At 42.2% G+C, this 26,211-nt stretch overlaps 1 protein-coding gene across 1 annotated transcript in view; it reads right to left on the minus strand.

The window, feature by feature from the left end:
• Nucleotides 1-2,293: 2,293 nt before the first annotated feature.
• Nucleotides 2,294-26,211, minus strand: part of CTDSPL2 (CTD small phosphatase like 2) — a 50,262-nt gene continuing 26,344 nt past the window's right edge. The window contains exons 7-14 of the mRNA XM_070763028.1: nucleotides 24,308-24,386; nucleotides 21,966-22,077; nucleotides 19,717-19,803; nucleotides 9,274-9,336; nucleotides 9,095-9,174; nucleotides 7,759-7,885; nucleotides 6,189-6,284; nucleotides 2,294-3,851 (exon numbers count right to left, since the gene is read on the minus strand). Of these exons, the coding sequence (XP_070619129.1) occupies nucleotides 3,786-3,851; nucleotides 6,189-6,284; nucleotides 7,759-7,885; nucleotides 9,095-9,174; nucleotides 9,274-9,336; nucleotides 19,717-19,803; nucleotides 21,966-22,077; nucleotides 24,308-24,386 (710 nt within the window). The 3' untranslated portion in view covers nucleotides 2,294-3,785. The remainder of the gene's footprint in view (nucleotides 3,852-6,188; nucleotides 6,285-7,758; nucleotides 7,886-9,094; nucleotides 9,175-9,273; nucleotides 9,337-19,716; nucleotides 19,804-21,965; nucleotides 22,078-24,307; nucleotides 24,387-26,211) is intronic.

Below are 26,211 nucleotides of genomic sequence, written 5' to 3' on the forward strand. Positions count from 1 at the left end.
GGACTTCAACTCCCAGAATTCCTGGGCCTCCTAACATGCTAGCTCAGGAATTCTGGGAGTTGAAGTCCACATGTCATAGAAGAGCCGACTTGGCCTGCCCCTATATCAGACGAATGGTGTGCGCGCGCGTGGGCGCGAGGCGGCCGGGCTGCCTTCCGCGCGAACCAGGAGGGCGGCCCGCTTCTTGAGACCCCGAGTCGTTTGAATAAAATAGAATTTTATTGGCCAAGTGTGATTGAACACACAAGGAATTTGTCTTGGTGCATATGCTCTCAGCGTACATAAAAGAAAAAGATGCATTTGTCAAGAAACATGAGGTGCACCACTTAATGATTGCCATAGGGGTCAAATAAGCAATGAAGAAACAATATTAATTAAAAAATCTCAGGATACAAGCAACAAGTTAGTCATACAGTCCTAAGTGGGAGGAAAAGGATGATAGGAATGATGAGAAGTCTGACAGTGTTGAGGGAATTATTTGTTTAGTAGTGATGGCGTTCGGAGAAAAAACTTGTCTAGAATGTCATTTTGGCAACTTTTTAAGACTTGTGGACTTCAACTCCCATCAAGCTTTGCTGGCTGAGGGACTCTGGGAGTTGAAGTCCACAAGTCTTAAAAGTTGCCCAGATTGGAGACCCACCCACCCCCCGGCTGAAGTGGTTCTTCTTTAGTGTATACATACGCCAAATTATAATATAATAATTATACACTGTACTTCAGTATAAGCCTAAATAGGCTTGCATTTATACTGAGGGCGTACGAACACAATCACACTTGGCCAGTATTCTTCTACTTCAAGACTGAGCCGTTAATTTATCAAACAATTTTACATTTCTACTGAACATTAAAAACCAGACTTGCACCAAATTACAAAATGATACTTTAATAAGTATTTACAGAGCAGCCTGCTATAGGATTAAGTTACCTACATTACCAATCATTTTAGACTAAAACCTCACATTCCTTTTCCCCCCCTCCTCTTCAAGGATCGGTGTTATTTCAATATTCCACCTTAACAAAAAGCAGCGGGTTTATTAATTTTGTTCATGAAAACGCACATTTGCTTTAAAAAGTTACTCTAAAAAGATGCTGTACAATTCCCTTGAAATAACAGAGAAATGTCCGTTGTATTGTTCCAAGGCAAGGACTGCTGTTCAATTTACTTGTTATGGATTTGCAGAAAATAATCTCTGAATGCAGCATAGCAAACTATCGTAATAAGAAAATCACGCACTCGGTCTCCTCTCCCCCCAAAGTTCCCCACAGCCGGCATCCGCTGTTCCTCAGGAGATAGTTCTTCTCTTCACCATTGTGTTTTGAACCTGGGGAAGATCAATGGGGTGGCTTTCTACACGAACCCGGAGCCCCTTGGCCACTCCGTGGGCCCAAGCTACCTCCTGGAGATGACTGGCAAACAGTTGTGACTATCATCATTGGAAGCCTCAGAGGAGCAGCTTGGACTCATTATTACTAGAGCTACCTTCTCTTAAATCAAAAATAATCTTGAGTCAAGGACACTCCTAGGTGCTCATAATGATGATAATTCAGATTTGAGAGCACTGAACATTTTCAAAATCAAAAGGATCAATAAAGCTGTTACTAGCAAAACAGGAAAAAGTGGTTACAGGGATCACCTCTGGGAAAACACACATACACACGCTTACTTACATTATATATAATGTGTGTGTGTGTATGCATATATATTTATATTTATATATATATATATTATAGTAACATTATGTACATTTTATTTCAATAAAGACATTTAAGACAAAACAGCGTAAAGATGCCCAGATGCCCTAAAGATAAATACAATTCAAAGATTCTCATTAAAATGAATCTGTAGCATTTTCCCGCAAGCAAAATACCTTTCTTTAAATACAAAAAAAAGTCAGCATTCTGGATAGCAAATGCCTTTTTTTTTTCTCTTTTCACAGAAAATTCACCATAATTCTGTGCTAAATGAATAATGATTTCCCATAAAGCAGGCTTGCTCTACATGCTAACTTTTTAACAGTTCAGTGACACATGTGCTAGCTACATATATAACAGATAATATAGTAAGAAAACACTCAACCTGATGAAAAGTTAAAATCTTCATTAATACATTGGAAAAAGTTGATATAATTCATGCCTTTGAAAATCAAAAAATACAAAAATTAAATGTTTTCCTAAAAAGATTTTTCCTTATTTTAAGGACTCATTCAAAAATGAAGCTGTGTGTAATTTGTACAATAAAATTGTACAAGTAAACAGGTAATATACATAAAAAATTAATTGACATACTTCTCAATTATCAGTTGTCCACCTTTAATTTCCAATACTGTTCTTTCTTTAACAAGCATACAAAATATCAAACTTCTCTTTAGAAAAAGTGCCATTCTGCAACATCCTTTACATAAAAACAGCCCAAGCCTGTGGCGTGTCCATGTGGGTTTAGAGGCAAAGCTTACTAACTTCTACAAATTTTTCCCTTCCATAAAAAGCCTCCAAAAAAGGAGAGTATGCTCCATTAAAAAAATATCAGCCTCTTTGTGTAACCTGCATTAGAGAACCAAGGCTTGAAAACTATTTCCATATAATATAGAAAACCACTATGATAGCATATCAGCTGTGCTGGCAGCGAAGGAGTGTCCAGGACCACAGGGCAGGCAAGGTGACAGTGGCGCACAGACGAAGCCACACCAAGGTTTCAAATTGGCGCTACCTGCAGGCCAACCATGCAAGGCTTGACTTCTCTTCCTATTCTCATTTGTGGAGATCCTGGTGCAGCAGGTACTGAGCTGCGTCACACCAAGCAAATTCCCAAGGACTCCTACGGACAGGAAACTGAGGCACCACACTCTCTGAGCGGTGCACCAAAGAAATCATCTGTCCATAAGTACATGCCATCACGATGGTTTAAATATTCTGCATATTAGTAATTCTTATATTTCTTATCTAGCCAGTCTCTTGATTTTTTTTAAAAAAAGATTTCTAATACAGAATATTATAGAGAAAGAGTGTGTGTATAATATATATATATATATATATGTATAATATATATATATATACATATATATATATATACATATACATACATACCCATATATATCACACATACATACAATAAAACTAGGTGATTTTTAAAAACAAATATACAGTATGCGGGCAGATAAAGCAGGAAAATGGCCATTCAATCGAATAATAAAAATGAATAAAGCTTGGCTATTCCCAGAAAAAATATGAAGTTCACCTCAACTAAAAGGAATGCATAATGAAATTCTAAAATTGAATACAGATCAAAAATGTAAAAAGGTTGTAAACCTTAACAGGAAAAAAAAATTACTGGCCATTCCTGTTGAAATGAGAATTTTAAAAGTAACACAAAGTGGCTACAAACCCACTTAGAGAGAGCACCAAACAGAGAGAAAACAAGAGTCCATTTTCAATCTCTGTGATTTCATACATCCTGTATTTTTTTTATAGGATAAACTGCTGGTGGCAGAAACAGAATTCTTTAAAAACGGCAGGTGTTCTGTACATTAAAAATCATTGGAGTTGCACTAGATCTAAAGACTCTTCTGTTCTAGCCTACCTACTATACTGCACGTCTTTCCATTTGGCGATATAGAAAGTTCTTCTGTAACCCTTTTATTACTGTCGGGCGCCAGAGATAAGAAAAGCGAGAGAGGGTACAAAAATGCAAAAATTTCAACAGTAATGGCAATGTTTTTGTTCTAGTCCAAAAAAGAAAAAGGATCCTGCATTTTCTTTCCCTTCGGCTCTTTGAGCAAAGACTGAGTTTAATCAGGGGGTAGTAAGTCATGCAAGCGAAATCTGTCTCGGATGTGAGGTCGAACATCTTCATTCTAGAGACGGGGAGAACAAAACAAAACGTTACCATCTTCCATGTATTACAGCCAAGCTAACTTGTGACGCTGAGAATTGCCAGCCAACAGAGACATTCAGTAGTTAAAGAGTTAATGTGTGCCTTCCCTCTGATCACCCCCCCTCATACATCATTTCCCACACATCATATCGTAGTCACATCCGTCTGCTTACCTAGCAAGCATTCCTATCTGTATTCTTCTGTGTGCAGCCATATTCCGGCTGTTTTATAAGTGTCGCTCCTGGCACAATTTACTTTCTGTTTACTAAATAAAGTTTGTTTTACTTTCATTCAGTCATGGGCTTACCTAGGTATGCCCATGTTTCACCAACACTCTGCAGTCTGCATTGGTTGCCGATCAACTTCCGGTCACAATTCAAAGTGTTGGTTATGACCTTTAAAGCCCTTCATGGCACTGGACCAGAATATCTCCGAGACCGCCTGCTGCCGCACGAATCCCAGCGACCGATTAGGTCCCACAGAGTGGGCCTTCTCCGGGTCCCGTCAACTAAACAATGTCGGTTGGCGGGCCCCAGGGGAAGAGCCTTCTCTGTGGCGGGCCCGGCCCTCTGGAATCAACTCCCCCCCGGAGATTAGAACTGCCCCTACTCTCCTTGCCTTTCGTAAACTCCTTAAGACCCACCTCTGTCGTCAGGCATAGGGGAACTGAAACATCTCCCCCGGGCAGATACAATTTATGAATGGTATGTTTGTATGTATGTGTGTTTAGAATATGGGGTCTTTTAAATATTTTTAAACAGTAATTTAGATTTGTTGTAGATTGTTTTTTCACTTGTGAGCCGCCCCGAGTCTGCGGAGAGGGGCGGCATACAAATCTAAATAATAGATAATAAATAAATAAATAAATTCCTGCCTGCTGGGTCTAATTAATATTCCGTCCCTCGCAACAGTGACAACAGCCCTTGGGATTAAGAGCATGTTCAGAAACTACTCTTTGTTGCACAGAAAGAAGAAAAGGAGCTCAGAGCCCATGGAAGGATGGAATCCCGTCTGAATTCCTCTCCACAGCTTTGAAAACCCCGTGGCCTCCCCCCCCCAACCAATCGCCACATTCAAAGAAAGCAAGACAAGGGGTGCCGAAATATCCTCTTACATTTTTTTCCCAAACCACAATTCCTATTATGTCCCTCCCGTAACAATTTCAGATCTGTATCCCACATTTTAAACAGAGTGGGCTTTCTCTGGGTCCCGTCAACTAAACAATGTCGTCTGGCGGGACCCAGGGGAAGAGCCTTCTCTGTGGCGGCCCCGGCCCTCTGGAACCAATTCCCCCCAGAGATTAGAACAGCCCCCACCCTTCTTGCCTTTCGTAAGCTTCTTAAAACCCACCTCTGTCGTCAGGCATGGGGGAACTGAGATATTCTTTCCCCCTAGGCTTCTACAATTTATGTATGGTATATTTGTATGTATGATTGGTTTTAAAATAAGGGTTTTTAGCTGTTTTAGTATTGGATTGTCGCGTGTTGTTTTTACCACTGTTGTTAGCCGCCCCGAGTCTACGGAGAGGGGCGGCATACAAATCCAATAAATAAATAAATGAATGAATGAATGAATAAATGAATGAATGAATGAATGAACGAATGAACAAACAAACAAACATTTTATGCTAACTTATGGTTGCTGAAATGTCTGCAAGTTTTTAAGGAACTTCTGTTTAGTGAAGTTAGTCCTACTGGCACCAGCTTTAATTGTTTAATTAAATTCAAACTCAGGTTTGTCAAGAAATATGGCTTTATTTGGTCTCTGTAATTTCACTCCACATAATGGCTTAGAAGCACTTGCAGACATCTTCCATGCCCCAAGTGTCTTTCTGTGGAGATACTTATGTGAGGCTGCATTAGGAAACGCGGCATTACATGCTTATAATTCTGATTAAAATGTGCACTCATACATTGAGTATAGACAGGCGGTTACAGATAGTCCTCAACTTGCAACCACAGTTGAATTCAACATTTCTTTCTAAGAAATAGAAACATAGAAACATAGAAGATTGACGGTAGAAAAAGACCTCATGATCCATCTAGTCTGCCCTTATATTATTTTCTGTATTTTATCTTAGGATGGATCTATGTTTATCCCAGGCATGTTTAAATTCAGTTACTGTGGATTTACCAACCACGTCTGCTGGAAGTTTGTTCCAAGGATCTACTACTCTTTCAGTAAAATAAGGTTTGCTAAGAGAGTCAGTTGTTCAGTAAATTTTCTGAGTTTCCTGAGTCAAAACCTGGTATCCCGAACTCTGCTGTTTTGATCGATGAAGATTTAAGAAGATAAATTATATTTAAAGGATACTTACCAGTTCTACAAGTTTTTCCAGAAAAGGAATCAACTTTAGAAGTTCATTGTCATTTTTATCCATGAACCAGCTTTCTATAGGAATCCCGTTTGAAAGCTAAATCAGTAAAAAAATATAAAAGAGGAGGTAAATTAAGGTGCTATGGTTGCTAGAAAGGAAAGTGACGAAGCTCCATGTGGTCTTACATTAATTTTATTCTTGCTTTCCTTTCAAACCAAATAAATTTATATATTATTCTATTTAAGTTAATGAATTTTTTTTGTTTAATTTAATTGGGATGGTCTGGAAGAGAAACAGTATTTTCAGAAGAATATTTATTTTAATAACCCCTATTCTGCCCGTCAGAGAAAGCTGAAGTCTTGACCATGAACCTAATTCCTTACTTATTTTCTGAGTTAGGATATCATAGTTGTCCTTTTTAAGAGAGTTACATCTTGTTTTTTATTATAAGGGTTTTAAAAACTGTTTTTAATATTGGATTTTTACTCTGTATATTGCTTGTTGTGAGCCGTTCCGAGTCTTCGGAGAGCTGTGGCATACAAATCTAACAAATAATAATAACAATAACAACAACAATAATAATAATACTTTGAAGAATTTTAAGTGTTTGTGCAAATCTGTTCAATAAATTACTTTTTTTTTTTTTAAATTGCATTACTTTTGGAACACACCCTGTATTTACAAGGATTTCAAATTCTATTATATTAGATTGGAGGTCCATACTACTTCCCATCTAAACATCTGGCTTGCTGTGTGATCAACCATAATAAATTGGTAAGTTGCCTGACTGTCAGGGGCTACCTTTGAAAAGTGTTCGGAAACTTCAGATCGTGCAGAATGCAGCTGCGAGAGCTATCATGGGCTTTCCTAAATACACCCATGTCACACCAACACTCCGCAGTCTGCATTGGTTGCCGATCAGTTTCCGGTCACAATTCAAAGTGTTGGTTATGACCTATAAAGCCCTTCACGGCACCGGACCAGATTATCTCAGGGACCGCCTTCTGCTGCACGAATCCCAGCGACCAGTTAGGTCCCACAGAGTGGAATGTCGCTTGGCGGGACCCAGGGGAAGAGCCTTCTCTGTGGCGGCCACGGCCCTCTGGAATCAACTCCCCCCAGAGATTAGAACAGCCCCCACCCTCCTTGTCTTTCGCAAATTACTCAAGACCCACCTTTGTTGCCAGGCATGGGGGAGTTAGGATATTCCTTCCCCTAGGCCATTACAAGTTATGTATGGTATGTTTGTGTGTATGTTTGGTTTTTATAATAAGGGTTTTTAGTTGTTTTATTAAATTGGATTGTTACATGTTGTTTTTTATCACTGTTGTTAGCCGCCCCGAGTCTGCGGAGAGGGGCGGCATACAAATCCAATCAATCAATCAATCAATCAATCAATCAATCAATAAATAAATGGAAGCAAGCATCACTAGAGGGCTTCTACACTACTGCCAAGAAAACAATTTAGAAATGCCTCCAAAGTCAACAGATGCAGAGGGATGATTTGAAGGAGACTTTATTTAGCATTCTGGTGAAATCTAAAAACATGACTTACAGGAAATAAACTCACCTGGTAGGCAAAGGCTTGTGGTGAATTGTCGATGATAATCGTTTTTGAGAGATCTCTACCGAGGATATTTAAATCTTTTATGTAATTCCCTTGCACACAAACACAATGTTCACGGAAAAGTCGATGCCTGTATTAAAGAACACATTTACGTTGCATTCAGACAGGTGTGGATTAAGATTCGTCTATTCTGTGCTTTAAGGACAATCTTCTGGATAACAGAGCTTTATTATTAAAAAGGAGATAAAAAAAGCCAAGATCAATTCTTTCTCAATTAAAGGATTCAGCTGGCTAGCATGGCAATGCAACACTCACGCCCTCATCACCTCGAGATTTGACTACTGTAATGCTCTCTACATGGGGCTACCCTTGAAAAGTGTTCGGAAACTTCAGATTGTGCAGAATGCAGCTGCGAGAGCAATCATGGGCTTTCCCAGGTATGTCCATGTCACTCCAACACTCCGCAGTCTGCATTGGTTGCCAATCAATTTCCGGTCACAATTCAAAGTGTTGGTTATGACCTATAAAGCCCTTCATGGCATGGGACCAGAATATCTCCGGGACCGCCTTCTGCCACACGAATCCCAGCGACCGGTTAGGTCTCACAGAGTTGGCCTTCTCTGGGTCCCGTCGACTAAGCAATGTCGTTTGGCGGGACCCAGGGGAAGAGCCTTCTCTGTGGCGGCCCCGACCTTCTGGAACCAGCTCCCCCCCGGATATCAGAATTGCCCCCACTCTCCTTGCCTTTCGCAAGCTCCTTAAAACCCACCTCTGTCGTCAGGCATGGGGGAATTGAGATATTCCTTTCCCCCCCAGGCCTATACAAGTTATGCATGGTATGTTTGTGTGTATGTTTTGTTTTTTAATAAGGGGTTTTTTAATGATTTTTTAATTATTACATTTGTAATATATTGTTTCTATTGTTGCTGTGAGCCGCCCCGAGTCTGGGGAGAGGGGCGGCATACAAATCTAATTAATAATAATAATAATAATAATAATAATAATACTAATACTAATAATAATAATAATAATAATAATAATTATTATTATTATTATTATTATTATTATTATTATTATTATTATCCCCACTACATATTAGATATTACTTGTGATGCTAAAATAGCATTAAATATACCTATTTTATTATTTTGATTAAAGTTTAAACCAGTGTTTCCCAACCTTGGCAACTTGAAGATATCTGGACTTCAACTCCCAGAATTCCCCAGCCAGCATTCGCTGGCTGGGGAATTCTGGGAGTTGAAGTCCAAATATCTTCAAGTTGCCAAGGTTGGGAAACACTGGTTTAAATAACACACTACAGCTTTCTATTTAAGCTTACCTGACCAGCTGCTTTTTAGGGTCTAATATATTCAGCAATTTGTCTGCATAGACCTTTTTAGAAGCAGTGAAAAGAATGATCTAAAAGGAAGAGAGAGAGAGAGGCAATTGTAATCTATGGCATCACAAAAAAATTAAGAACTTGAGTATCACACAAAATTTTTAAGCCTCTTCCATTACCTCATAAATTTGGGACATACATTCCAAGAATTCTCTGAAAAATGGTCTTAACCGCACATAAACCTAAAAAGAGAACAAAACGTCAACTATGGAACACAGAGAAGATTTATTTCAAATGGCAGAGACTTCAGAAATTACAGAGGATGACACACAGTTTAATATATTAGCATTATTTGTTATTTTAATTTTTAAGAATCTATGAAAAAGTATAGTATATTGGTAGAAAGATATAGCTATAATATCTTTGAAAGTGGCCTTTTGGCTTTGAACATTCGGTTTATTAGAACGCAACAGAGATAATCTTTTATAAATGCAAACTTTTGAGATTTAAGATTCTTTTTCAGTCAGAACTTTTATCAGACTGATTAGTTCGCTCACAAGGACGTATCCGACAAGTCAGTTTTATCAGAAACAACATTTTATGCAATGCAGAATTCCCAGGAAAAGCTTTTTCCATCACTAAAAAGAATTTTGAAAAGTACAATGCTCAAAATTCAGTTGAATTAATTTATGAGGTTAACACTTTTTTTTGTCTACCTTTTCCACCATAAAGTCACCAGCAAAGACATAGTTTAAGAGAAATATTCATCAGATGTTGAAATCATGATAGAAACATAGAAGACTGACGGCAGAAAAAGACCTCATGGTCCATCTAGTCTGCCCTTATACTATTTCCTGGATTTTATCTTAGGATGGATATATGTTTATCCCAGGCATGTTTAAATTCAGTTACTGTGGATTTACCAACCACGTCTGCTGGAGGTTTGTTCCAAGGATCTACTACTCTTTCAGTAAAATAATATTTTCTCATGTTGCTTTTTATCTTTCCCCCAACTAACTTCAGATTGTGTCCCCTTCTTCTTGTGTTCACTTCCCTATTAAAAACACTTCCCTCCTGAACCTTATTTAACCCTTTGACATATTTAAATGTTTCGATCATGTCCCCCCTTTTCCTTCTGTCCTCCAGACTATACAGATTGAGTTCATGAAGTCTTTCCTGATACGTTTTATGCTTAAGACCTTCCACCATTCTTGTAGCCCCTCTTTGGACCCGTTCAATTTTGTCAATATCTTTTTGTAGGTGAGGTCTCCAGAACTGAACACAGTACTCCAAATGAGGTCTCACCAGCGCTCTAAATAAGGGAATCACAATCTCCCTCTTCCTGCTTGTTATACCTCTGATAAAAAGGTCCTGTGACTATTTTGCGCGCTTGCACCACTCACACAATAAATACAAATAAAAGGTCAGTCTGCATTGGCTGTGAAGACTCTTTCTCCTTGACAAGCACCTACAGAAGAAGGCCATGTTTAAGAAAGCACAAAAGACCAATTCTGTTTTGGTGAAATGCTGAGCAAAAACTGGCTAAAGCACTTAGAAACTTTGTTTTGCAAAGTGTCCCCACCAACAGAGAACAGGAACAGATCAGTATCTCATCACAAAGACCTCTGCCAAGTATGTCAGTAAATTAACCCAACTGGTCCAAAGAATAAAAGTGGCATTATAGGTAGTACTCAACTTACAGCAGTTCGTCTAATGACTGGTTCAGTTACAAAGCCCATGAAAAAATATGACATGACCATTTTTCAGTTATGATCTTTGCAGCAGCCTCATAATCATGTGATCAAACTGGTTCATATTTATGACTGTGGTAATGTCTCGGGGTCACCTTTTGTGACCTTCTGACAAGCAAAGTCAACAGGGAAGCCAGATACCACTTAACAATGTGGTTACTACCATGTTGACTACGGTGGTTCACTTAACAACAGCAGCAAGAAAGGTCGTAAAACAGGGCAAAACTCCTTAACAAATATCTCACTTAGTAATCGTGAAGTATTCAATCGTGGTGATAAGGATTACCTATACAGTAGTACCTCTAGATATGAGTTTAATTCGTTCCAGAAGGGAGCTTGTATGTCGAACAACTCGTATCTGGAACAAATGGCTTTAGACTTTGTTTTTCCCCTCCGAGATAACCAGAAGCAAGGATTATTGCGCCACCTAGTGGACACTCGGCTCGTATCCTGAATTTGAGCTCGGGTCTCGAAAAGAAATTTCTCTCCCCTCGTGGCTCGTATCTTGGAATACTCGCATGTGGAGCAGCTCATATCTAGAGGTACTACTGTATTTAATTATAAAGTGCAAAAAGCAACTTTCATCTGAACTGAACATTAATTCATGGTGGATTCAACACTAGTTGACCAGTAACCACACTCAATGTGTAGCCCTCAATGGAACTGCATATACATGGAGGGAGATATGCACCTGAAGGCCCTATTTTATGCCCAGCACTCTTCATTCATTAATGACTTGGACGAGAGGATACCCTGTTTCCCCCAAAATTAGACGTACCCCGAAAGTAAGGCATGTCAGAGGTTTTGCAGAATTTGCTAATATAAGGCACCCCCCGAAAATAAGGCGTAGTCAAGTTTACATACGGTACGGTGGAAAAACATACGGTACCATTCAAAGCTGTTCATAGCGGTACTGTAATAATGTGGCGTCCCCTGCTGGCCCCTTCCATCGCTTTGTACCGTCCAGTACAGCAGACACAGTCTGCTGCTGTCTCACCGCCATTACAGTCTCCACTACAGTGCGTAGACTGTAGTTCCTCTGGTGGCCGGAAGCTGCAGATGGTGTTTTTACTTCCGCAGCGCTACTTCGCGAAAACCCGCTCGTTGCGGGGGGTCCTGGAACGGAACCCTCGCAACGAGCGGGGGATCACTGTATACTGTTGTACCATATAAGTGCCGTCGTTCGTGTGTGTGGGTGCCATACTGACAGGTACCGTACCGTAATCAGTGTGTCAGCTTTTCTGCCTGTGAATTTGTCTTATTTGAGAAATATAAGGCACCCCCCGAAAATAAGACGTAGCACAACTTTTGGAGCAAAAATTAATATAAGACAGTGTCTTATTTTCAGGGAAATACGGTAGATGGGAAACTCATGAAATGACGACACCAAGCTGGCAAGAACAGCCCACACTCCAGAAGATAGGCTCTCAAGATCCAGAAGGATCAGACTTGAACATTGGGCTCTATCTAACAAAATGAAATTCAATGGTGAAAAAAGCAAGGTTCTACATTTAGGCAAGAAAAACCAAGCGCACAGGTACAGGATATTTGGTACCTCACTCAATGGTAGTAACTGTGAGAGGGATCTTGGGGTCCTAGTGGACAATCACTTAAATATTGTGTGCTGCAGCTGCCAAAAAAGCCAATGTCAACACTGAACTGAACGTGATAGCGGCCATTTTTCTGGTCCCTTATGGCCACACTGCATTGGAGGTGTAGGTGAGAGGTTGGGATGCACTAACAGACAGAATATTGAACTATCTCGTGAAAACTAAGGCCATCTCCTAGGTGACGGAGGAAAAGGGAGAAGAGGAGCCCGCCAATTAATCTAATTGGGTGATGTGACCAATGACACTGGGGAAAGGGGGTGATTACTAATTTTAATTATGCTGAAACCACAGGAAAGATCCAGGGTTGGTTTTCAATCAAGTGTGCTGATATGATGTACAGACGTACAGTAATGCCTCGTCTTACGAACTTAATTGGTTCCGGGAGGAGGTTCGTAAGGCGAAAAGTTCGTAAGGCGAAACAAGGAGTCTACCTATTCTTCAAAGTGCCGAGGACAGGACAAGAAGCAATATATGGAAAATAATTAAGGAGAGAAGCAACCTAGAACTAAGGAGAAATTGCCTGACAATTAGAACAGTTAATCAACTTGCCTCCAGAAGTTGTGAATGCTCCAAAACTGGAAACATAGAAACATAGAAGTCTGACGGCAGAAAAGACCTCATGGTCCATCTAGTCTGCCCTTATACTATTTCCTGTACAGTATTTTATCTTAGGATGGATATATGTTTATCCCAGGCATGTTTACATTCAGTTACGGTGGATTTACCAACCACGTCTGCTGGAAGTTTGTTCCAAGGATCTACTACTCTTTCAGTGAAATAATATTTCCTCACGTTGCTTTTGATCTTTCCCCCAACTAACTTCAGATTGTGTCCCCTTCTTCTTGTGTTCACTTCCCTATTAAAAACACTTCCCTCCTGGACCTTATTTAACCCTTTGACATATTTAAATGTTTCGATCATGTCCCCCCTTTTCCTTCTGTCCTCCAGACCAGCGTTTCCCAACCGGTGTGCCGCGGCACACCGGTGTGCCGCGAGACATGGCCAGGTGTGCCGCTAAGCTCCAGCTGGGCGGGCGCTGCCGGTACTTCCGTCCTGGGGCTCCCGCTCGCAGCTGTCCCCCGCCTCCTGCTCGATGCCGCGGTTTTCGGCGCTCTCCTGCTGGGCGCCAAAGAAGGAAGGCAGGAAGAAGGAGAGCTCCGTTCTTCGCGCCTTTTTCCCGCCTTCCTTCTTTGGGACCCAGCAGGAGAGCGCCGAAAACCGCGGCATCGAGCAGGAGCCGGTTGACAGCTGCGAGCGGGAGCCCCAAGAGGAAGTACCGGCAGCGCCCCGCCCAGCTGGAGCTTCTCCTGCGTCGACGGCAAGTTTCCTTTGTGGCCCGGCGGGAGGGCACTGGCGATGGGAGCGGGGGGCGGGGGCGGCCGCAGTGGCCGCAGGCAGTCGTGGGGAGATGGCGGCGGCGAGAGGGAGCGCTCTCTCTCTCTCTCTCAGCTGACTGCAAGCGGGAGCCCTGACGGTGGCGGTTGGACGTGCTGCTAGACGTCGTACATGCTGGCGCTGCGGGCCTGGCATATACGGTGTCCAGCAGCACGTCCAGCTGCCGCCGTCAGGGCTCCCGCTTGCAGTCAGCTGAGAGAGAGAGAGAGAAAGAGAGACATATAAGAGAGGCAGAGAGAGAGAGAAAGAAAGAGAGACATAGCAAGAGAGGCAGAGAAAGAGACAGAGCAAGAAAGAAGAGGCAGAGAAAGAGACAGAGAGAAAGAGAGAGAGAAAGAGAGACATAGCAAGAGAGGCAGAGAGAGAGAGACAGAGCAAGAAAGAGAGGCAGAGAAAGAGAGACATAGCAAGAGAGGCAGAGAGAGAGAAAAAGAAAGAGAGACATAGCAAGAGAAAAAGAGAGACTTAGCAAGAGAGGCACAGAGAGAGAGAGAAAGAGAAAGAAAGAGAGACATAGCAAGAGAGACAGAGAGAGAGAAAGAGAGAAAGAGAAAGAAAGAGAGATAGCAAGAGAGGCAAAGAGAAAGAAAGAGACATATAGCAAGACAGTGAAAGAGAGAGAGAGAGCAAGAGAGAGAGAAAAGCAAGAAAGAGATAGCAAGAGAGACAGAGAGAGAGAGAGAGCAAAGGAGAGAGAAAGACATAGAGGAAGGGAAGGAGGGGAGAGAAAGAGAGCAAAAAAGAGAGAAAGAAAGAAAGAGGGATGGAGAGAGAGAAAGAAGGGAAGGAAGGAAAAGAGAAAGAGGGAGAAATAGAGCGAAAGGGAGGAAGAGAGAGGGGTTTTTTTGTCCAAACTTTTCTTTAGCCCCCCCCCCCCCGCCCCGCCCCCCCCTTTCAGTGTTCCCCGGGATTTTGAAAATATGAATAATGTGCCGCGGCTCAAAAAAGGTTGGGAAACACTGCTCCAGACTATACAGATTGAGTTCATGAAGTCTTTCCTGATAGGTTTTATGCTTAAGACCTTCCACCATTCTTGTAGCCCGTCTTTGGACCCGTTCAATTTTGTCAATATCTTTTCGTAGGTGAGGTCTCCAGAACTGAACACAGTATTCCAAATGGGGTCTCACCAGCGCTCTATATAAGGGGATCACAATCTCCCTCTTCCTGCTTGTTATACCTCTAGCTATGCAGCCAAGCATCCTACTTGCTTTTCTTACTGCCCGACCACACTGCTCACCCATTTTGAGACTGTCAGAAATCACTACCCCTAAATCCTTCTCTTCTGAAGTTTTGTCCAAGAGATTGGACAACCATTTCACTGAAATGGTGTAAGGCTTCCTACCTGAGCAGGGGGTTGGACTAGAAGACCTCCAAGGTCTCTTCCAACTCCTTATTTCTATTGCATTCCATTCTATTCTTTGATTTGATTCTTGATTGTAGACTTTGCAAATGGGACAATTAATAAGCCCGAAAGGGAACAAAAAGACTGAAACGCCTCCCCAGCAACGATCAAAAACTCAGAGGAAACTAGATTAACATCAAGAAGCAAACAATACCCAAATCAAGGATTTGTCAAACAAGGTAACAGTAAATGACCCAACCCAAGAACTTCTGAGACACCGACAGGGCAAGCCACAGAAATATAAATTGAGAGCAAGCCTCATTCCTTAGAAACATAGAAGTCTGACGGCAGAAAAAGACCTCATGGTCCATCTAGTCTGCCCTTATACTATTTCCTGTATTTTATCTTAGGATGGATATATGTTTATCCCAGGCATGTTTAAATTCAGTTACTGTGGATTTATCTACCACGTCTGCTGGAAGTTTGTTCCAAGGATCTACTACTATTTCAGTAAAATAGTAGTAGATCCTTGGAACAAACTTCCAGCAGATGTGGTAGATAACCACTTACCAACACTGATGATGCCTGGAAGAAAACAACCAAGTTCAGAGAGCAACAAGGACCTTCGTGTCAACCGTCAGCTACAAATATTCTCTTTGTTGGTGTCAGTCAGTCATATTAAGCAATAGTTACTGTACATACATCTCATTTACCAGCTTTGGCCTTTGGCCTTCATAACCATTCTAAAAGGCATATTAGAGATCAAAACAAGGGAGGAGAGAGAGAGAGGTGTGTGCACATCTCCATTTCCACTCCCGGAGCCCCGATCCCAGCCGTACTGGCTGCACCACACAATTATTATTATTATTATTATTATTATTATTATTATTATTATTATTATTATTATTTTATAAGTAGTTTTTATTGTATTTACAAAAATATAAAAAGAGGGAAGAGCAGGTACATCATACTTTGCATCATTATATCGACATATAGTATTCGCTATACCGTTATTATATTTATCTCATATAGTTATTCTGTTCAGGTGAACTCTATCATTTCAGCATGTATATCAATACCAAAATAAATACATCAATGCCAAAAAGTAAATTTTAAACGTTCTGTCTAAATGAATTATTACCTTCTCACTCTTCCTTCACCCACACCCCCCAGTGAACTGTTTCTAACAGTTCTAAATTTCTTTGATTAAACATTGTGCGGCATATGGTGGCCGCGGTTTTTCCAATATTTTTTCTGATCTACACTTGAATTAAGGTCCGATTGGATTGAAGAAGAGGTTGATAAAGATCCGGTAAAGGTTTTCAGAGTTTTGTATTTGGCCACTATCAATCTTTTTTTTTAATTTTCTATATATTAACCTGTATTTAGTTTACATTTTATCTTTTTTCTTTTTGTTACCCAATCATAGAATTTTCCCCAAATTTCATAGTATGTTGACTCCTCTTTGTTTTTAAGTTTTTGAGTGAGTCTGTCCATTTCTGCACAGTCGTATATTTTCTTAATAGTTTCTCTTTCGGTTGGTGTGTCCTCTTTTTTCCAGTTCTGTGCAATTGTGATTCTCGTGGCGGTAATTATGTGTTGGATCAAATAGAAATCTTCTTTTTTATTACATTCTTGGTCTAAAACTAAAACCAGAAATTTTTCTTTGGGGCATAATAGATCAATTATTATTATTATTATTATTTATTAGATTTGTATGCCGCCCCTCTCTGAAGACTCGGTGTGTAGTCAGAGGATTCTGACTACTGTCATCATCAGAGAGACGATTAAATAAAACCCCCACATTTGTGTGTACAGTGATACCTCGTCTTACAAACTTAATTGGTTCCGGGACGAGGTTCTTAAGGTGAAAAGTTTGTAAAACCAAACAATGTTTCCCATAGGAATCAATGGAAAAGCGATTAATGCGTGCAAGCCCAAAATTCACCCCTTTTGCCAGTCGAAGCAGCCGTTTTTGCGCAGCTGGGATTCCCTTGAGGCTCTCCTCCATGGGAAACCCCAGCTCTGGACTTCTGTGTTTTTGCAATGCTGCAGGGGAATCCCAGCAGGGGAATCCCAGCATCACAAAAACAAGCGCTTCGCTGGCAACGGAAGTCTGGAGGGAGCATCAGTGAAATCGCAGCAGCGCAAAACCACTGAAGTCCTCGAAATCCCACCTCCAAACCTGTGTTTTTGCAATGCTGTGATTTCACTCAGGCTCCCCTCGCTGGGAAACCCCGTTGCCAGCAAAGCGCCTGTTTTTGTGCTGCTGGGATTCCCCTGCAGCATCACAAAAACACAGAAGTCCGGAGGTGGGGTTTCCCATGGAGGGGAGCCTCAGGGCAATCCCAGCAGCGCAAAAATGGGTGCTTCACTGGCAACGGAAGTCCGGAGGCAGGGCATCCCAGCGGTGGCGGTGGGTTTGTAAGGTGAAAATAGTTTGTAAGAAGAGGCAAAAATATCTTAAAACCCGGGTTTGTATCTCAAAAAGTTTGTATGACGAGGCGTTTGTAAGACGAAGTATCACTGTATTTTGAAAGATCTCATTTTAAGTTTCGAGAGTTTGAAGGATTGTAAATAAAACAAAAGACAAAAGACAAGTTTTAAAATCAGGGTTAAAATACCTGGACAAGTGTCCGTTTAAGATGCCTGATGTCATTCTCCAAAGTTACTACAGAGGGGTCCAATATCGTGCGAACTACATGGAGGGAAGCTGTTGCTACTCCCAGGTAGGGATACGGACCTGGGAACAACAGCTGGGGTCAGTGCAGCATCTTTGGAAGTTGCTGGAACACACCTCCTCCTCCTTCCCCTGTTCTTCACTGGCAGAATTGTTGAATGTGCCATAGATGAGAGCCAAGAGTATGTTGTGAAGCCCAACAACCAACAGCTAGCAATCTGGCTGTCTTCATCAACTAAGCAACTCTGGCCACATAACAGCACCTAACTAGGAATGAAGGACTGGATCTACTTCTAAAAGCACGTCCTTCCCAAGGCAGACTTAGATACATAGAAACATAGAAGTCTGACGGCAGAAAAAGACCTCATGGTCCATCTAGTCTGCCCTTATACCATTTTCTGTATTTTATCTTAGGATGGGTATATGTTTATCCCAGGCATGTTTAAATTCAGTTACTGTGGATTTACCAACCACTTCTGCTGGAAGTTTGTTCCAAGGATCTACTACTCTTTCAGTAAAATAATATTTTCTCACGTTGCTTTTTATCTTTCCCCCAACTAACTTCAGATTGTGTCCCCTTGTTCTTGTGTTCACTTTCCTATTAAAAACACTTCCCTCCTGAACCTTATTTAACCCTTTCGACATATTTAAATGTTTCGATCATGTCCCCCCTTTTCCTTCTGTCCTCCAGACTATACAGATTGAGTTCATTAAGTCTTTCCTGATACGTTTTATGCTTAAGACCTTCCACCATTCCTGTAGCCCGTCTTTGGACCCGTTCAATTTTGTCAATATCTTTTTGTAGGTGAGGTCTCCAGAACTGAACACAGCACTCCAAATGTGGTCTCACCAGCGCTCTATATAAGGGGATCACAATCTCCCTCTTCCTGCTTGTTATACCTCTAGCTATGCAGCCAAGCATCCTACTTCCCCCTATGCATCTAGGTCTGCAGCAGGCTCTTGTTTGACTAAATAACCATATAGATTTAGACGTCACCTCCTGGCAAGGAGCAAAGCTGCTTAAGAGGAATACTTCTAGCTTGACAGTTTTACAATGGAATTATATGGAAAGTGTCAAAAGTAGTAATCCATATGTCACGACTCTTCTAAGATCTGATGGTTTGCTTAACAATATTCCATAGAGCAGTGTTTTTCAACCAGTGTGCCACGGCACACTAGTGTGCCGTGAGACGTGGTCAGGTGTGCCGCAAAGCTCAGAGAGAGAAAGAAAACAAGAGAGAGAGAGAGAAAGAAAGCAAGAGAGAGAGAAAGAAAACGAGAGAGAGAAAGCAAGAGAGAGAAAGAAAAAGCAAGAGAGAAAAAAGAAAACAAGAGAGAAAGAAAGAAAGAGAGAAAGAAAGAAAGAGAGAGAAAAAGAAAGAAAGAGAGAGAGAACAAGAGAGAAAGAAAGCAAGGGAGAGAGCAAGAGAAAGAAAAAGAGAGAGAGAAAGAGAGTGAGGGAAGGTGGGAGAAAGACAGAGGGAGGGAGGGAGGGAGAAAGAGAGCAAAAAAGAAGAAGGAAGGAAGAGAGAAAGGAAGAGGGATGGAGAGAGAGAGAAAAAAGAAGGGAGAGAAAGGAGGGAGAGAGAAATAGAGCAAAAGGGAGAAAGAGAGAAAAAAAATTTGTCCAAACTTTTTTTAGCCCCCCCCCCCCCATGTGCCCCAGGGTTTTGTAAATGTAAAAAATGTGCCGTGGCTCAAAAAAGGTTGAGAATTACTGCCATAGAGTATAACCAATGCCGCTAAAATTACCAACCTTTTAGGAGAGCAAAAAGATTTCAAATACATAATGTTTTTCCTGTAATTTCATAGGAGCCTCTTCACCTTAACATGACTTGGATTACCTGGTAGATGACATCCTGGAAAAGGACTGGAAACGTGAGTGCAGCATCCTCCAGTTCATTGAGACTGCAGTGGACTAGTGTTTCATCCTACAAATAGTTTTTAAAAATGAGTCAATTTAGCAGAGGGACAGAAAAGAACGCCTTCTCCGAAAGAGCCCTATAATCTACAAATTCAAAGAGAGAATACCTTTCCCTTAAAAGTGAAGCAAGGAACCACAAATACAGTGTTCTCTCGATTTTTGCGGGGGATGCATTCCGAGACCGCCCGCGAAAGTCGAATTTCCACGAAGTAGAGATGCGGAAGTAAATACAGTGATACCTTGTCTTACAAAAGATAAATGAAAGTAAAGCACAAGCCGGTAGTATATATAGAATGCTATTACAAATGGAAGAAGAAGTAACAAAAAGTTTAACAAGATATTGGCAGGATGATTTACAAATAGATGAAAGAGAAATGAAAGAAATAATAGAAAATATATACAAGATTAAAAATACGAGAGTTAGAGAGATGAGAAGAAAAATCTTACATAAATGGTACTATACACCTGCACAAATTGCACACTTCCAGGGGAAAGAGAAGGGCATATGTTGGCATGGATGCCAAAAAAAAGGAATTTTTATGCATATGATCTGGGAGTGTGCAGAAATTCAGAAATTCTGGAATGTAATCCAGAATGAAATTAATAAAATGTTAAACATTAACTGGATTATTACAAAAGAAATAGCAATTTTAATCAAATATAGAGAATTAGGAGTATTTAAGGAAATTAAAACCGCAGCACTGGAAAGTGCTCAAGCGGTGATGGTATTAGGATGGAAAGATTCTACAAAATGGACATTACAAAATTGGTACTGGTATATGGTGGATCACATACATTTTGAAATTATGGAAATAAGATTAAATAATTTTGATAAGAATAAATTGGAGAAGCTGATGGTGCGATGGAACAAGGTAAAAGATTATATGTTAAGTAGAATCTGTGATGTAAATATGAAAAATAAATTGCAATCACTCTTTTAGTAATACTAGAACAAGATAGAGCCAAGGAATAATAGATAAACAATTAAATTTCTTTGAATCCTCTTGTATGGGTGGTGGGGGTGATGGGGGGGTGTTGTTGTTAGGTGATGGGCACATGCACTGTGCACTGTTATATGTCTGTTGTATGTAAACTATTAAAAAACCAATAAAAATTTATTATTAAAAAAAAAAAATTGGTTCCGGGACGAGGTTCTTAAGGTGAAAAGTTTGTAAGACGAAACAATGTTTCCCATAGGAATCAATGGAAAAGCGATCAATGCGTGCAAGCCCAAAATTCACCCCTTTTGCCAGCCAAAGCGCCCGTTTTTGTGCTGCTGGTATTGCCCTGAGGCTCCCCTCCATGGGAAACCCCATCTCTGGACTTCTGTGTTTTTGCGATGCTGCAGGGGAATCCCAGCAGGGGAATCCCAGCATCACAAAAACGAGCGCTTTGCTGGCAACGGAAGTCCAGAGGTGGGGGTTCCCAGTGAAGGGAGCATCAGTGAAAACACAGCATCGCAAAGACACTGAAGTCCTCGAAACCCCACCTCCGGATCTCTGCGTTTTTGCGATGCTGCAATTTCACTGAGGCTCCCCTTGCTGGGAAACCCCACCTCCAGACTTCCGTTGCCAATGAAGCGCCCGTTTTTGCGATCCTGGGATTCCCTTGCAGCTTCACAAAAACACGGAAGTCTGGAGGTGGGGTTTCCTATGGAGGGGAGCCTCAGGGGAATCCCACCAGTGCAAAAACGGGCACTTCGCTGGCAACGGAAGTCCTGAGGTGAGGCATCCCAGTGAGTTTGTAAGGTGAAAATAGTTTGTAAGAAGAGGCAAAAAAATCTTAAACCCCGGGTTTGTATCTCAAAAAGTTTGTATGACGAGGCGTTTGTAAGACGAGGTATCACTGTACACTATTTTTGGCTATGAACAGTATCCCAAGCCTTCCCGTAACACTTTAAACCCCTAAATTACCATTTCCCATCCCCTTAGCAACCATTTAGATTATTACTCACCATGTTCATTTATTAAAGTTTATTTTAAAAAATGTTTTCTAAAGGCAGACGAAAGTTTGGTAATGACATATGATGTCATCGGGCGGGAAAAACCGTGGTATAGAGGGAAAAACCGCGAAGTATTTTTTAATTAATATTTTTGAAAAACCGTGGTATAGACGTTTCGCGAAGTTCGAACCCGCGAAAATCGAGGGAACGCTGTACGCTTTACTTACCAAGTCTAGAACTAATGAGAACTCTGGTGTACTCCTGGTTTTCAATGGAAGAGCAGGTTTCCGATTAAGCTGTTCTTCTGTGAGCGGTGGAACGTGTTTGATGAAGTAGTACCTAGAGATGAACCACATCATGGATTGATCATTTATCGGGGAATACTTTACTCTTAAACCAGGATAAAGCCATATATAATAATAAATCTACCCACAGATTTACTAAATGAGTCATATAATTATACAGTTAACGAGGTGGGTAAAATGAGGACCCGGATTGTGGGGGCAATAGGCTCGCTCTGTTAGAAAGTGCTATTGCTAACATGTTATAAGCCGCCCTGAGTCTAAGGAGAAGGGCGGCATAAAAATCGAATGAATGAATGAATGAACTGCTTTCAGAACTTAAGTTTCTGAAACGAGACGTTAACTATTCTGCCTAGTCCTAGACCAGTGATGGAGAACCTTTTTTGCTTCGCGTGCCAAAAGGGTGTGCAGGGGGGTGCTAGCATGCCTGCATGTGCCCAAACCCCTTCCCTCACCCCTACCCACGTGCACCCTCACGCTGCCCCACGCATGTGCATAATCTCCCTCCCTGCGCATGCGCATAGGCCTCACTGAAGCCTGGGACGTGAAAAAAACGGAGCCGGGGTGGCGCAGCAGGTAGAGTGCTGTACTGCAGACCACTGAAGCTGACTGTAGATCTGCAGGTCAGCGGTTCAGATCTCATCACCGGCTCAAGGTTGACTCAGCCTTCCATCCTTCCGAGATGGGTCAAATGAGGACCCGGATTGTGGGGGCAATAGGCTGGCTCTGTTAAAAAGTGCTATTGCTAACATGTTGTAAGTCGCCCTGAGTCTAAGGAGAAAGGCGGCATAAAAATCAAATGAATGAATGAATGAATGAATGAATGAACCCGGAAGTTCGGAAGAAAGGACTTCCGGTTTGCCCGTTGTGCTGTTATTTGCGCTCCGGAGGGTTCATGAAAGCTTCCCCGAAGACCCGGACTGCAAAGAACAGCAAAATGGCAAACCAAACGTGTATTTTCCTAACTTCCGGTCTGTCTGTTGAGTGTTGTTTTTTTTCGCACTCCAAGGCTTCAAGGTACCAAAACGGCCTTTCCCAAGGCTGAAAATCAGCTGCCCATCGTGCACATATGTGATGGAGCTGACTTAGGGCAACGTCTGAAATGCCATAAGTTCCCCATCATAGTCCTAGACCAACACTCCTTTTTCATGATTCTTCCTGTCCACTTGTAAAGATCTCAAGTTGCCATGACATGGAGGGGGGAGAGTTGGATGGAGGAGCTGACTGCCCTAACTGAAACTACATTCCACAAATGTTTCTTTTGTCGATTGTGACCTCGGCTACCGGAGTCAGGAGGGGTGTGGCGGGTATGGCATTCACAACCGCCAAAATGATTTATTGGAGAACGTGATTTATGACATGACCAATGAGTAAGGGGGAGGGGGCGTAGGACTTTGGATCTTGAATTAATTAGGGCGTCTTTTGGAAACTTCACACTTCCCTTGTGAATACAGTAATACCTCGTCTTACGAACCTAATTGGTTCCCGGGGGAGGTTCGTAAGACGAAACATTGTTTCCCATAGGAAACAATGTAAAATCAATTAATCCGTGCAACGAAAAACCCCCCCGCAAAAAACCGCTGCCGCCCGGCTGTCCCCTTTTAAAACAGCTGGGGGGGGGCTTCTCAGCGTCCTCCTGAACCCGAACGCCAAACCCGAACTTCCGGGTTCGGCGTTCGGGAGGCGGCCGAGAAACCCCCTGGCTGTTTTAAAAGGTGACAGCCGGGCGGCGGGGCTTCTCAGCGGCCTCCCGAACCCTGAACCTGGAAGTTGGGCAAAAGTTTGGGTTCGGGAGGCCGCTGAGAAGCCCCGCCGCCCGGCTGTCACCTTTTAAAACAGCCGGGGGGCTTCTCGGCCGCCTCCCGAACGCCGAACCCGGAAGTTTGGGTTTGGCGTTCGGGTTCAGGAGGACGCTGGGAATCCCCCCGGCTGTTTTAAAAGACAACAGCCGGGCGGCGGGGCTTCTCGGCGGCGGGTTCGTAAGAAGAAAAAAGTTCGTAAGAAGAGGCAAACAATTTCTGAACCCCGGGTTCGTATCTCGGGTTGTTTGTAAGACGAGGGGTTCGTATCATGTGGTACTACTGTATTTGGTTCCCCCCCCCCCCCAGATTTAGGGTTCTTCAAGTATGCTATTTCTCCCTCTTTTGGTTTTACAGAGGGCCAATCCTAGCTACTGTTCTGCCAGCAGGCACCAACTGAATTCATTATCATAAATATTTTCATTTATTTTCACACACACACACACACAGCTGAGTATAGGCACGTACGGATCAAAGACTTCCCAGTCTTCTTCATAGGTGGCTTCCGCATGAGCTGATGAATAACCACTGTCTGGAGATATTGGTGCTAACAAAACACAAAAGTTCCTCATTAGTTTATAGGAAGAAAAGGGACATTTTATCTCAACAGTGAAGATAATCATTTAGTTACTAAAATATTTCTATTTGGTATGGCATGTTTTGTCTTCCACTTTTCTTAAGAACTAGTATCAATAGTTTTAAAGCCTGCTTGTTTGTTTGTTTGTTTTATTTCTATGCCAATTTCTATGAAATTTCATAGAAATTTACATAGAAACATAGAAGTCTGACGGCAGAAAAAGACCTCATGGCCCATCTAGTCTGCCCTTATACTATTTCCTGTATTTTATCTTAGGGTGGATATATGTTTATCCCAGGCATGTTTAAATTCAGTTACTGTGGATTTATCTACCACGTCTGCTGGAAGTTTGTTCCAAGCATCTACTACTCTTTCAGTAAAATAATATGTTCTCATGTTGCTTTTGATCTTTCCCCCAACTCTATGCCATTTGCGAGAATTGCGAGATCAACGGCTCCAAGCCTGCTGGAAAAGTCAGGTCTTCAACGCTTTCTGGAAGGCCAATAGAGTGGGGGCAGTCCGGATGTCGGGGGCAGTTGGTTCCAGAGAGCCGGGGCAGCCAGAGAAGGCCCTTCCCCGCGGCCCACCAGCTGACACTGTTTAGCTGATGGGACCTGGAGACCAGCTCTGTGGGATCTTACCAGTTGCTGGGAACTATAAGGTAGAAGGCGGTTATACTGTATTTTTCAGACTATAAGACGCACCAGTGTGTAAGAAGCATCAAAATTTCAAAGAGGTAAGAAAATGAAAGGTTTTGCACTCCCCAGCCCACAGAAGCTCTACAGCAGGGGTCCCCAAACTTTTTACACAGGGGGGCAGTTTACTGTCCCTCGGACTGTTGGAGGGCCGGACTATAAAAAAAACAATGAACAGATTCCTATGCACACTGCACATACCTTATTTCTTTGTCTCTCTCGCTCTCTTTCTCTCTCTCTTGCTTTCTTTCTCTCTCTCTTGCTTTCTTTCTCTCTCTCTCTCTTGCTTTCTTTCTGTCTTTTGCTCTCTCTGTCTTTCTCACTCTCTCTTGCTATCTCTCTTCCTCTGTCCCTCCCTCCCTCTCTCCCTCTCTCTCTTCCTCTCTTTCTCCCCCTTCCTTCCCTCCCTTCCCCCCCTCCTCCCTTCCTCTCCACTTCTCTTTCCCTCACTCTTTTTCCCTTCTTTCCCTTCTCTTTCTTTCTCTCCACTTCTCTCTCTCTCTTTTCCCTCTTTCACCCTCCCTCTTCTCTCCCCGCGGAGGACTCGCCCGACAAGCCTCCACTCTCCGACCCCAGACTCCCATTCAATCCCCATTCAGAAAACGGGAGCTAGCAACTCAAAGAGGAAGAGGAGGCGGGTTTGTGCGTGTATGTGTGTGTGTTGTGCCCAGCCCGGGTTTCAGCAAGCCTTACTTTACCTCGGGTGAGATGAGATCGAGGGGGACGTTCTCACTGCTTTTCTAGTGCGGCCTTGGAAAAGACCCACGGGCCAGATAAATGGCCTCAGTGGGCCGCGTGTGGCCCGCGGGCCGTAGTTTGGGGACTGCTGCTCTACAGGCCTCTCAAATCCTCTGGACATCCCATTTTTCAGGGCACACAAAGGATTTGGAAGGCCTGCAAAGTGCTCCTGTGGGTTGGGGAAGGCAAAAACTTTCATTTTTATTTTTAGCAAAAAAACACTGTTGTTGCAAAAAATGGTCCCCAGCCGCCAGGAGAACTCTGCAGGTCTCCCACAACCTCTTGCATGCCCAGTTTTTATGAAAAACGGGCCCATTTTTCACAAAAATGGGATGAGCAGGGTGGGGCTTAGAGAAGCCAAA

Source organism: Erythrolamprus reginae, chromosome 10, assembly GCF_031021105.1.
Source record: "Erythrolamprus reginae isolate rEryReg1 chromosome 10, rEryReg1.hap1, whole genome shotgun sequence".
NCBI classification, from domain to species: Eukaryota; Metazoa; Chordata; class Lepidosauria; order Squamata; family Dipsadidae; genus Erythrolamprus; species Erythrolamprus reginae.